The sequence below is a fragment of the Clarias gariepinus genome, chromosome 12, assembly GCF_024256425.1.
Source record: "Clarias gariepinus isolate MV-2021 ecotype Netherlands chromosome 12, CGAR_prim_01v2, whole genome shotgun sequence".
NCBI classification, from domain to species: Eukaryota; Metazoa; Chordata; class Actinopteri; order Siluriformes; family Clariidae; genus Clarias; species Clarias gariepinus.
The window spans coordinates 27,711,910-27,725,832 of record NC_071111.1 but is presented as its reverse complement, the minus strand read 5'-3'; the positions used below and the strand labels follow the sequence as shown (position 1 = coordinate 27,725,832).

Genomic DNA, 13,923 nt, shown 5'->3' with positions numbered 1-13,923 from the left:
AAATTAGTAAAAACATACTTTCATCTACAGTATCTTTTTCATTGTATCGCAGAAGTCTGATCAGCTGTTTTGAGCAGTCATTTTATGCTTTTTTGCACAGATTTACATCAAAACTGCTCCAGGTCTTCACACCTTTCTGTCTGTAATAAAAAAGTGAGTGAAATGTGTTCATTGTAGGTATTACAACAGCATATAATAGATATTTAGAGTATATAGATTTTTTTGTATTTTTTTTATATGAAGCTATGGGTTGCTGATCAGAGGATTGGGGGAGGGGGGGGTGGTTATACATTACAGTCACCGCTGTTGGGCTGTAACACAAATTGTTCAAATCTAAACCCAGCTAGAGATTCAATTCATGCTTCCTATCATTGTTTTGCTACTTAATGGTTTTGTGCATTCACAGACCCACAAGCTTGGGGATTGATTCATCAATTTTATTGATTATGTACATAGAGCCTTTTTTAAATGGGAATTTTTACCTATCAAAATATGCTACCCAGAATTTCTCCAGTTAATGTGTAATAAAATATCATAATATGCTCCACTTCCTGTTATTGGACATCTACTCATTTATTATGTAGTATTTATTTCTTTAATATGGTAGCATGAATTGATAGCAGCTTATTAATTATGGTTAAAAAAAATTTAAGAAAGCAGCACAAATTGTCAGAACACCTGCTTTACCTGCTGGAGAAATTGGGACATTAAAGGCATCTAGTGTAAAACCTGTGCCAGATCAAGCAGATCAAATGATCTGATGTGGTGACCCCGAGGATATAAATGACAAAGCCCAAGAAAAACAATATGTTTGTTACAATATAAGACGATTTAATTTAGGGCTTTGTTTCTGTAAATAGAGAAAACCTTCAGATTCGTTTCGGTACGATAGCGAATACACTAGTAATGTAATTAACAGTCAGTATGTGTTGATTTATTGTTTTTGGGGATTTAAAAATTAACTTCCATCCTGAGTCGAAACAAATGATCCAAGCAGGCTCATTCATGTTCATCTAATACCAATGTGTGTAATGGCCGCCACAGAAGTGACGGTGCTTTAGGCTTTCTTAAGGACATAAGGAACAGAAGGATCTTCACGAGAAGGTGGCACAGCTTCAAGAACTGGGGAGAGTATTTTAGTGTGGGGACTTACTGATCAGGGAGGGAAGCATTTAATGTTGTTTCTGAGGAAGACTGGACTGGAAAGAAATATTGGCTTTATAGGAGAGAGAGAGAGAGAGAGAGAGAGATCTTTAATGAGAATGAAACTCATTATATGTTTCTATATCCTTCTATTCATTTAAAACAATGGCAAGTTGAGGAACACCACCGCCATCTAGCGGTCATGAGTCGCTCTTACAGTAAGCGGTCACCGGTAGCGTCATCACTCAGCGCCGGAAGTAGAGGGAACGTGTTTGTGGTTGTGGCTGTGTCCTTGGATGTTTGTGTGAGAAGCTGAGACGTTACAGAGCTGTAGTTCAGATAAAACACGAGAACTAAAGAAAATACTGCGCTTTGGACTTGCTATGTGATTGTCACTGGTAAGTTTATATAAAATAAAACACTGTTATTCAGTCAGGTGTCTATATTTCCTGATGTAGCTCTTACACACACTGTACAGGATTAACAATAAAGTTTAAGTTGAGACTGCATTAAATATACCAGCAAACATTATAACAGTGTTCAGAATGTTATAGGAAGTAATCACTGGGCTTTGATGAGCATAAATAAGCTGGAAGAATATTAATAATGGTGTTAGAATGTGGACCTTGTTGTCCTGATGGTCAAAATCATTTTCATTAAGTTTTCATTATTTAAGACAGCATTAGAGAGGAACATTACAAGCACCAGGGGTAGGACTGATTCATTTATGTTTGCATGGAGGCAGAAAAAGTTTCTCTATAATCCTACAAATAGAAGAAGTTTCTCCATATTCGTACAGGTGGTGCACTCTAAAATATTAGATGTGGTAGTGGTAGGAGCCAATATTTGCTAAATTTGTGTAGAGAACCTTGGGGGGGGGGGGGGTAAATATTTTTATTTAGGGTATTAATAAAATCAAGATACTAAAATAATCACAATACAAATCTAATCAGCACCTAGGTATCTCTTTTTATTATCCACATTCCCACTGTGTAAGTTGCTGGGAGCCAGACAGTGGATTTATATACACACTGAGAAAACTTTGACTTTTGCAAGATCAGACATGTATTTTTAATTTAATTTTTATTTTTATATATAATTACAGTTTTACATTATAAACAACACGGTTAATGTGTTTCAACTTTTTCCAAACAGGTGCTTCACTCTGCCACTTCATACCAGGAATCACAGGGAAGTTATGAGCGCTCCAACCTCCAAGCAGAGACAAGCCTGCTGGGGGGCGAGAGATGAGTTCTGGAAGTGTCTGGACCTCAACAAGGACAACACTGCCGCCTGCGAGAAATATCGCAAGGAATTCGAGTCTAGTTGTCCAGCTCAGTGGGTATGTTTGTTTGTAATGCAGGTGTGATTCAGTAGTTTGTGTTTCTGTCTCTAGTGTGTTTCTTCTTATTGATGGATCATCGATACTTTCTTTTTTTTTTTTTTTTTTTAACTTTATTTTTATAAACTTTAACAAGACAACAAACAAACAACACTTCTTCATGGGTACAAACATAAATATTTTTTCAAAGTATAACACAGAAAGTGAAAATAAATTGAATAAATTTCAGCCTGGTCAACTGGTTACAAAATAAGCAAATAATTGTAAGCATGTATATGAGAATATTTGTGGTCGTACATTCATAGACATGGTAGTTATTTCTGGAGTATTACCAAGCAGCCATTGATCCTATAACACTACATATATTTAGAATAAAATGTACACATATTCCCCTTTGGTATTTATCTGACCTCTCTCTGTTTTGATATATAGATTGTCCATTTTCCCCACTGCTTCTTAAAAGTCTCTTCTTGCAGTCTCAGTCTGAATGTTAATCTTTCCATCTTGTAAATTTCTGTAACTATTTGTTCCCACTGAGTTCTTGTTGGGGGAGGCTGCTGGAGCCATAGACGAGTGATTGCTTTTTTTGCTGCTGCTAGTAAAATCCTGAGTAAATATTTATTCATATTTTTAATTGAATCGGGTATATTGCCAAGAAATAAAATATAAGCTGTTTTTTCAATCTTAATTTCCAATATTTCCTCGATGCCAGAATGTATTTCTGACCAAAACAGATTCAAGACTGGACAAGACCAGAAGACATGTACATGATCAGCCAATAATGTCCCACATTGCCTCCAGCAAGAGCCCTGATTTGCCATTCCTTTTTGTTTTGCTTTTACTTTGGGCGTAATAAAAAAACGAATTGTATTTTTCCAACAGAATTCCCTTAGAGCCCTAGAACTACTAGACACGCACTGTGAGTGCCATAAATTCAACCATTCTACAGCTGGAATACAAATTTGCATTTCCTTTTCCCACTTTTCTTTGATATACTGTGTAGAATGCCCTTTAATATCTTGAATGCAGTTATATAAACCAGATATTAATCGTTTTTCGGAAGTATTTGTATTATACACTTTAATAAACATATCTATCAAAGGGGAATAGTCATTTGTAACTCTTCTGATTTTCGTATCATAATAATGTCGAACTTGTAAAAATCTATAAAAATCCTGTTTCTCCAGATCATATTTGATCTTCAAGTTCTGAAAATCCTGAATTTCCCCCTTTGATGTAATAGAACAGAAAGCAGTTATTCCTTTTTGTGTCCAGCTTTGAAACCTTTTATCCATCTGAGCGGGAATAAACTGAGAATCATAACCAATCCAGGTTAATATTCTCATCTGATACTCTAGTTTGAACTTTCTCATCAATTTATACCATTGTTCTAAACCACATTTTGTCCACTGAGTTAAGTTTTCAGATATCTCCTTAAATTTATTATTATCACCTAAAAGTGACTGAACTGGAACTGGGCTTTGCGAGATTTCCAATTGGCAGTATAGGTTGAATCACAGCAACACACCAGATTTCTCAGTTGGGCAGCTATATAGTAGTCTTGCAGGCATGGCAGGGACCGTCCACCTTTTTCTTTTGCTAACTGTAGGGTTTTAAATTTAATCCGTGGTTTCTTACTGTTCCAAATAAATCTAGAAATTATTCTGTCCCAGTTGTTAAATTGCTTTTGGGGGATTTCAACTGGTAAGGCCTGAAATAAATATAATAGACGAGGCACTATATTCATTTTAACTGATTCTACTCTACTGCTCATATCTAATGGCAGTAATGTCCATCTATTCACATCAGTTTCTATTGACTTGTTAATGGGGACATAATTGTATTTATATATCAAAGTAGGATCCTTTGATATATTTACCCCTAAGTACTTAATGTACTGAGAATCCCATTTAAAATTATATATATTTTTTAAAGCCTGGGGGGGTGAGAAATTGAATGTCAAGATTTGTGTTTTGGTAAGATTTAAAGAATAGCCAGAAAGACTCCCAAATGTCTTGAGAGAGGAGTACAACCTGGGTATTGTATTTTCAGGGTTGCTCAAATAAACAAGGATGTCATCAGCATAAAGGCTTATCTTCTCTTCTTTACCTTTAATATTTACGCCCTGTATGTCCATATTTTCTCTGATCAATTGGGCCAGGGGTTCAATAAATAGCGCAAATAAGGAAGGGGACAGTGGGCATCCTTGTCGAGTTCCTCTCTCTAAGGTAATTCTCTGAGACAAGTGACCATTTATTTTTAATATTGCTGTGGGAGCAGAATATAATGTCTTAATAGAATTAATAAATTTCTCATTAAAACCAAACCTGTGTAGCACTTGATATAGGTATAGCCAGCTCACGGAGTCAAAAGCTTTCTCTGCGTCTAGGCTAAGAAAGGCTGAGCTAATTTTGTTTTTGGTAACATGACTCATTATCTGAAGTGTACGTCTGATATTATCATGGGTTTGTCTGTTTTGAATAAACCCGGTCTGATCATGGTCTATTAAATCTGGTAAAATGATTTCCAATCTTTTTGCTAGGATTGAAGTATACAGTTTATAATCTACATTAAGAACTGAGATGGGTCTATATGAACTACATTCTTTCCTGTCCTTTCCTTGTTTATGTATCACCGTTATGATAGCCTCTTTCCAAGACTGCGGAAGCTCTCCCTCTTTAAGTGTATGGTTAAATGATCTAAGAAGTAAGGGTGTTAATTCGGATCGAAATATTTTATACTAGGGGTGCACCGAAATGAAAATTCTGGGCCGAAAACGAAACCGAAATTTTTGGATGCACTTGGCCGAAAACCGATACCGAAACCGAAAATGGCGTCATTAAAAAACATGTTTAAAATATTTTATTTTTGTTTGTATTAAAAAAACTACAAATTAATTAAGCAATCAAACTTTTATTGATAATAAATAACAGTAATAAGGCTGTTTAACAATAACAAAACTTGCTTCCAAGTGCTTCCAAACCGCCGACATACTCCGTGTTTAATGCGTAATTACAGCGCGAACGAGACGGGAGGATGGGAGAGGCGTGGCGACAATTTCGGCTTTTATTTTCGGCGCTTTCTCACGTTTCGGCCGAAACCGATAATGCTATTTCGGCCGAAAATTTTCGGCGGCCGAAATTTCGGTGCATCCCTATTTTATACCATTCAGGCGGATATCCATCAGTTCCGGGAGACTTATTTGTCTTTAAACTATTTATTGCTTTATCTAGTTCATCTTGCGTTAGTTCTGCCGTTATTATTTTGTTTTGTTCTAAGCCAATTGACGGTAAGTCCAATGAGTCAAGAAAATTTGAAATCGACTGCCTATTTATTTGAGATGGTTGAGAGTAAAGAGTTTTATAAAAATATTCAAAAGAATTTTGAATGTCCTTTATACAATTACTTATTTTCCCTGTAATTGGGTTTTTAATATTTTTTACTATGTTTTTTGTTCTTTGTTTGCAGAGACGCCAAGCTAAAAGTTTCATGGCTTTAGGCCCGGTTTCATAGAATCTTTGTTTAGTAAATTTGGCCTGTTTTTCCACCTCGTCTTCATATATTTTATTAATTTCATCTCTCACCATCTTTATTTGATTCAGCAGGTTTGAGTTATTATTCTGTCTGTGCTCATCTTCTAAATTTTTTATCTTTTCTTGTAGTTCTTGTAACTTCTTCTGTTTAGCCTTTTTCCGCATGGAAGTCAATAGGATAATTTTCCCTCTTACAACTGCCTTAAAGGCGTCCCATAGCACATGAGGTGAAACCTCTCCATTATCATTGTTCAGTAGGTAGTCCTTAAATTCAATTTTCAGTTCCTCCTGTACTGTTGTATCATTTAATATTCCTGTGTTTAAATGCCAGATTCTGTTTTTTGGCATGTTATCTAAACATAATTTTAAGTAAACACCAGCATGATCTGATATATCTCTCACGCCAATACTACAATCTTTAACTATATGAAGGTCTGATTTAAATATTAAGAAGTAATCAATCCGGGAATAAACTAAGTGGGGATTTGAATAATATGTATACTGTTTACCTTTAGGGTTTAACTCCCTCCAGATGTCAATTAGGCCTAACTCTTTCATTATTTTCCGCACCATAGAGGCCTGTGAGGTTACTATCTTTGTTCTTTTTATGCTAGACAGGTCCAGTTTAGGTTGGAGATGGGTATTCAAATCTCCTCCACATATTAAAGTACCGCTTGTTTTTGAGGCTATCAACTGAAATATTTTCTTAAAGAATTGTTTCCCAGTGCCAGGGGGAGCATAGACATTAAATAAAGTAACCATTTTTTGATCTAATTTTCCTTTTACCAATATGAATCTTCCTTCCTTGTCTCTTAGTTCAGATATATACTCAAAGGTTTGTGAATTAGGTATCAAAATAGCTACCCCTCGTTTTCTACCAGACTGATGTGATGAAAAGTAACAGTTTTTAAAACCTAATGTTTTTAATTTTTCATGCTCCAAATCCGACAAATGTGTCTCCTGCCAAAATATGATGTTTGTTTTCTCTCTCTTAATTTTTGCTATGGCCTTGCTCCTTTTTACCACGTTATGCAACCCGTTGACATTAAGCGTCATTATCTTATATTCCTGATATGTCTTAAACATAGTTTTATGTATTGACTAAAGGTACCCATAAGAGTCAGAACAATGTAATTTAAAACCAAAACAACTGCTAAACTATTTATAACAGAAAACAAAATCATTCCGAAATTCCAAACAAGGATTTCCACCTTGAGGGTTTTACAATTATAACCCTCTCAACAGAGGATAAATCCTCACTTTTAGTGAGGGCCTCTTAGCTCGTGATATAAACAAAAGTCCCTCCCCTAGTGGACGATCACGAAAAAGTTCAGAATTATTTAGTCCCCTTACGTCAATGTATATGATCTTATAAAGCGGAGGGGGTTATTCATGACGAGGCTAGAGGTTTATAATCCTGAGTGGCGATTTAAGAAATGAATGAAAATGGATGATCTAAAATACTAGACTTTAAATGTTAAGGTGAACATATTAACATCCTGTCTTTCACATATTTTGCTGCCAGAACTTTAAAGGATATATACACTTAGTACTTCTCCATTAGTCCTGAGTTCGCGAAGTCACGCTGTCCTTCTTCAAGCCGGGAATGTGCTGATAACTCCTCAATTTTTCACGTATTTGTGACTGACGATTCTGCTGGCGTTTACTCCTTGCTGACGTTTCTTTTTCCCATCGCAGACTCTGCCAAAGCGGACGGCTGAGCTGTCCGGTACGTTCAATTAGGTCAAGTGCGATTCCTTCCTTCTTCAGGTCTCTAGAAGCCTCTGTCGCGCTGTTGTAAACCTTGATCCCGCTGTCGAGGAACACTTTCAGCTTCGCTGGGTATGGTGTTTGGAAGCGTATTTGCTTGGCCTTAAGAGCTTTCTTTATTTCCGCGTATTCCCTGCGGCGCTGAAGAATTTCTGTCGCGTAGTCGTGGTCAAAAAAAATTCTCCGTCCCTGGTAGCGTAACTCTTTCTTATTCCATGCAGCTCGAAGTACCATTTCCTTGACACGATATTCGAGAAAGCAGATCACCAATGATCTTGGTTGTACTTCTTGACTGGGCTTTGGGACAAGAGCTCTATGAGCTCTCTGTATCTGTAAGTCAATGTCCTTTAGACCGTTTAACTCGGACTTAATAAATTCAGCGACGAATTCCATCGCATTGCTTCCCTCGCATCCTTCTGGCATCCCATAGATGCGTAGATTATTGCGTCGGGAGCGGCCTTCCAGGTCAGATAACTTAGCTTGCAAGTTCTCTTGTACTTTCAGAGTGTTGTCAACCGCATCTCTCACATCCACGGCCCACTCTTCCAGATCCGAGATTCTCTTTTCCATCTCATTCACTCTTTCCGATGTTGATTGCTGGGTTTTCGTCACTTCGCTCATCTTTCGATTGATTTCTTCTTTAAATTCTGTCAGGTCGCTTCTGATGTCCTCTCTTATTTTCTGACGAAAGTCAGTCATGTCATCTTTGAGATCAGAGCGTAGTGCAGAGATCTGACTGTGAATTGCCGATATACTCTCTTGTATCGTCGCAGTAATTTGCGAAGACGTATTAGCATCGCCATCTTGACCTCTCTCATTTGTCTGTCCTCGCCGTTCACCATCCTCGTCGGCTTTACCATCTTTTTCGGGTTTCAGAATCGACTTTCCCCGCGTTTTCATATGCTTCTCCCCCTCTGCCATGGTATTTATAATGATACTTCGTATCGGAGCTCTTTGAATTAAGGGAGAGTAATTATCGACTGGGGAGCGTTTCTCTTATGCTGCCATCTTCTACGCGACTCAACCGGAAATCCCGGATCATCGATACTTTCAAAGTTCAGATTATGTAATGAGCAGTCTAATAGAATTCCTCCAGGAAAATCTGTTAAATAGTCCTCACTATGTTCTAGGACTTTTGTCAGTCATACGAGCTGAGAGTAGATGTGTAAGGCTAACCAGTCTGTCTTTAAAATAAACGCACTAACACAGTGAGAGGTGGGGAGATGAACATGTCTCCACTTAGATGCTTTTGTTAGAGCGAGATGAAAATCATTTACAGCTGAGATTTTTACTTAATATGTAGTATAATTCGTGGTGAGTATGAATGCTGACTGCTTTTTATAGCATGCACTACATTGTATCAATTACTTGAACAGTTTGACAGCAAAAATGCATTTTTTAAAAGAATTTTTTTCCAGTTTTAAGGAAAACAAAAAGCATTGCAAACTGTTAGAACATTGTATGTGTTCTTTTCAGTCATAAGGTGTTAAAAGCACAAATACCAAAATTTTGATGTAAAAAATGGTTTTGGTTATATAAGATCAACTTTTGTATGATTTTGATAACCCCGCCACACCACCTGCAGAGTTCTGTACCAATGCATGAATCAGCCGGCAGTTGTGTTTATGTCCAGATCAGTATGCAGTTTTAATAGATTAGTATTAATAAAAGCTTTGGTTGAGTTTTAATAATCATGGTAGTAACTTGGAACAAGTAAAATAGTGTTGCATTTCATTGCACACAAAAACTGTTTTTCTTTTAGTGACAAAGATTAGAAACAATTCAAGGACTTCCTCATGATCAGCCTCCTCTTCCTCAACCAGTTTCAGGCTCATTTCGGTTTAGTTCAGAAAAGACAACAGAAATGCAAACGCTTTACCGAATGCAGGAGCTTTCACATGTCTCAAATATTAAAGAGCATTGTCACTCCTAAATGCGGCAACACCAGCAATTAGGGACAGTTTAAAGCTTGTAAAAAAAGAATACATGGCAAATTTCAACAAATCCTGCTTAGTTAAAGACACCTCTGTGTGTGTGAGGGGAATTTGCTAGTGATGGTGAGGTGAAGTCTCATTTAGGTGTCAAGGCTTCCAGTCACTATTCCAATATCACCAAAAGGTTCATTTCATGAGCACAAGACCTCATTGTGCTGCCATCTAGTGGACAAATCCTGTGTAGCAACTAGATTGTAACCTCGCAAACAGCACCATTAATATGTACAGTACATGCAGCTGGAAGTATGTGTAATGTTGCATTTATCATCAGCAGTTACACTTTTCAAAGAAATGTTTATGCACACAATCATCTTTGGATCTTTGCAAATGAACTGAAACTCTAGGATAGAAAGGAAATGTGATGAACAAATAGTGAAATTCTGTTCTTTCTTTTATTTATAAACACGAACATGAATACAACTAACAAGCCACTGTTCAGAATATTTCAACAGGATATATGAATCTGCCAGTCAGTGTTAAGCATGCAATACATAATAAAGAAAATTAATAGAGGAGGGAAAGAAAATGAAGAGAGATGGAAAAAAAAACTAGATGCAATAACACTAGAGTTTATGTGAGAAGTTAAGGTCATTAATATAAACCAAAAGATTGTGTGTGCATTTTCCTACTTCATATTTTATATAAGAAGTAAATGTAAAGTTCATTGTGAAATGCAAAAAAAAAAAAAGTTAAAATCTTAATTTATAAATTTAAGAATAGAAATCTCCAATATAATAATTCAGTCACGTGATTCTCTCGAGTCACGAGGCTTCATTTGTCTTTGGTCACGTGACTCTCAGGGAAACAACACGCGCCTTGAAACGAGGCTTCATTTGGACACGCCCCCATCTGCTTGATACAAGCGTCAGGTCTTCTGTGTCATAGTGACATCTCTAGAACTCGCTAAAACTAATTACACTAGAACCACATAATGTAAGTAAACAGCCCAGGTTTGTGTTTTGTTCCATTTACAGGTGAAGTACTTTAACAAGCGAAGGGATTTCCTGAAGTACAAGGAGAAAATGGAAAAGGAAGGATTTGAACCTGTTGAGGGAGCGCCAAAGTTATAGCTCTACAACTGAGAGAGCTATATGCATGGACAGAGGATTTACCTATGAGTAAAATGGACATGGTTTATATTTGATATTTGTGCTGTTCAATGAAAAATTATCTTTCTTTTTGAAGTTGTTTTTTATGTTATTTTATTATAGTTTGTAAACATGTTGGGTGCAAATAAATGTGCTAGCATGTAGTACAAAACGCAACCTTTTCTTTCAGTGATTCATGATGTTTTAAACATTGCTGTATGTGACCTGTTTATATGAATTACAGTAGCAGTGAGAGATCCCAGAGAAAAGGAAACAGTGTTTACCATCCACCTCATACTTTTTTGCCCCACTGTATAACATTTGTACTACAGATAACATTGTACCTAAGCCGTTTGAACAGATACCCCAACACACAACCATACAATATATACGTGTGTATATACACACACACACACACACACACACTACTGTTCTAACTCCATAATTGTTCCTGATTTTTATTTCTTTCTACATTGTGAAGGAATGCTGAAGGCGTCCAAAAAATGCATTAATCTCCTTTGAACAGTTAATGGTGAGATGTTTCTGCTACTTCTGCTCTGTAAAGACTTTATAACGCCTTTAATCTGAGGTGCTGTTAATTGATCATTTTTCAGGCTGATAACTCTAAATGAACTTCTCGTCTGCGGCAGAGGTAGGTTTTGGTCTCGCCCTCCTGGGACGGCCTTCATGAGAGCCAGTTTCATTATGGTGCTTGACGGACTTTGCAAATGCACTTGATAATACTGTTCTTGCAAATACTATTACAGAGAGGCTGACCTCTGTGTCTTAAAATAACAACTAACTGTTGTTTTTTTTGTCATTACATAATTACCTAATTCCATATGTGTTATTTTATAGTTTTGAAATCCCCAGTATTGTTGTAGAATGTAGAAAATAAATCACAAAAAAAAAAAAAAAAATTGCAAGTGACCCCAAACTTTTTAGCAGTAGTATGCACAATTAAATAATGTTTCAAAAACAGTCTTTCAAATTAAAGTGTGGGGAACTGGTTTTCCTGGACATCAAGAAAATCGGTTTCCCCCTCCCTACTAGCTGTGGAAGTATCAGGGATGTCTGAAATTGCCTCAAACACATGTATACATGGGGCACAGGTAACACATATGCACAAAATGTTTAAAAAACACTGTCTTTCAATTAAAGTATGGGAAACATATTTTCCTGATCATCAGAAAAATTGGTTTTCCTCCTCCTACTGGCTGTGGAAGTATCTGAGATGTCTGAAATTGCCTCAGAGACATGTGTGCTTAGGTAATACAGTGAGATGATGTTTTTTTAAAAACACTATTTTTAACAAGAGACTCCTGGAAATCAATTCACCCAGTTAACATTTGTAATAAACTGCAAGTTTTCATATTTTAGAAAATTTTAAATTAAGAAAAATAACCAATTCAGATACATTATTTAATGTAAAAATGCTATTATAATAAGTGCTGTGCCAATTATGTATGTCTGTTTTATCATGGATATCCATACAGTATATCATGGATTTCAGGATATTATGTTTCCCCATCATATGTGGGTGCTGAGATAGATAGATAGATAGATAGATAGATAGATAGATAGATAGATAAATAGATAGATAGATATGAATAACATGAATAACTATAAGTGTGGTGTCCTATAATCGCTGTACCTGTGTGTTTGATATGTACACCATAGAACTGGATGTTTGAGTGGGTAAAAAAAGAGTATGGTGGTTATTACGAGTACACACTCTACCATTGAGTATAATAAATTACAAAGTATGACCTTAAATATATTTATAATAAATCAGTATCACATCTATCATCACACAGCTGATGTACGTGTAATAACAGTAGTCGTGATGTCAGTACTGGTCCAACAAACCAGTCTTTTGCAGCGGTTTAAAACGTCTGAATTATCTTCAAATATACAAAAAAAGCGAAAAGACACTCGATTATTTTGCATAGGTTATCTGTTTAATTCATAAAGTTCGTAAAAACACTTTAAAATGAGAGAAACCCTGTTAAAATTCTCGTTCGCCTTCTCAGCGTTAGGTAGCGAGTGACGTCATGATTCGAATCTGCGCGCGCGCTACCGGGGAAACTGAATTTCCCGGAATACCGGCAATAAATAATTACACGTGCATCAGCCACTCACTAGTGAGAATGTAGTACCACTCCACACTTTGTAAACATAAACACGCCACTCTATAAGCAGCTAGTCTGCCTTCTCTCCATTCCCAGCTCCTAAAAGAGAAGGACAAATAAATAAAATTTATAATTACAAAAATAACAATTAAAGAAAACCAAAAGACAAATGCAGCTGCAAAGCAACCTCCAAACTTGGAGGACAAATAAAACTGAAGCCAGTGAAATGTTACATTAAAGCTATGGCTGATAACTCCAAGCAAAGCAGCACAAACAAAACAAAACACATGAATAAGCCAGCCCAAGGCAGCAGCACAAGCAAAGCAACGAGCTGCTTAAAAAGGCAAAGCAGAGAAAGAAACAGAAAGGAAAAGAAAAACTAAAATAACCGTCACAAAGACAAAAACGAAAATAAAACAAAACAATCCGCTGAAACAAAACAGCAGTGCTGAAGCTTTTTTATTAATATTTTTTCATTATTCTACTTTTTAATATGATCAAGTTAAAATATCACAATAATGCATTACACACAGTACCCAAAAGAGGCAAGCAAACAATATTTATTGTAATAAATTAAAATTAAAAGTCAGGAACCATTTAAGAGTTAAAAAAAAAACAACATAATTAAATAAGTTGTAGCATTTATTTTTCTTACATAAAAACAATTTACAGTTTATAGCCTGCTATTCTAAAGCTAATGGAGTCAGAAATGTGAACATGATTCGATTCAAATAATCGACTCCAGTTTCCCGAATGACTCATCACCTGTAATGAATCATTTTTCCTAAAGTGAAAGTGTTTCAGCCTCGACTCTATGTCGTGGAAGCGTTAAAAAAGTTGAAATACAATATTTAAAGCAGAAAGAGAGATATTTATGTAACCCAACAGAGACGGGTGACTAAAGGTAAGAGATTTATTTAT

General features: G+C 36.2%; 1 protein-coding gene across 1 annotated transcript; it reads left to right on the top strand.

The window, feature by feature from the left end:
- Positions 1 to 1,400: 1,400 nt before the first annotated feature.
- On the top strand, positions 1,401 to 11,271 carry LOC128534401 (cytochrome c oxidase assembly factor 6 homolog). The gene is made up of 3 exons (XM_053508822.1): positions 1,401 to 1,541; positions 2,299 to 2,485; positions 10,757 to 11,271. Exons 2-3 carry the CDS (start codon positions 2,342 to 2,344, stop codon positions 10,850 to 10,852), a joined length of 240 nt encoding a protein of 79 aa, XP_053364797.1. The 5' UTR covers positions 1,401 to 1,541; positions 2,299 to 2,341; the 3' UTR covers positions 10,853 to 11,271.
- Positions 11,272 to 13,923: the final 2,652 nt, after the last annotated feature.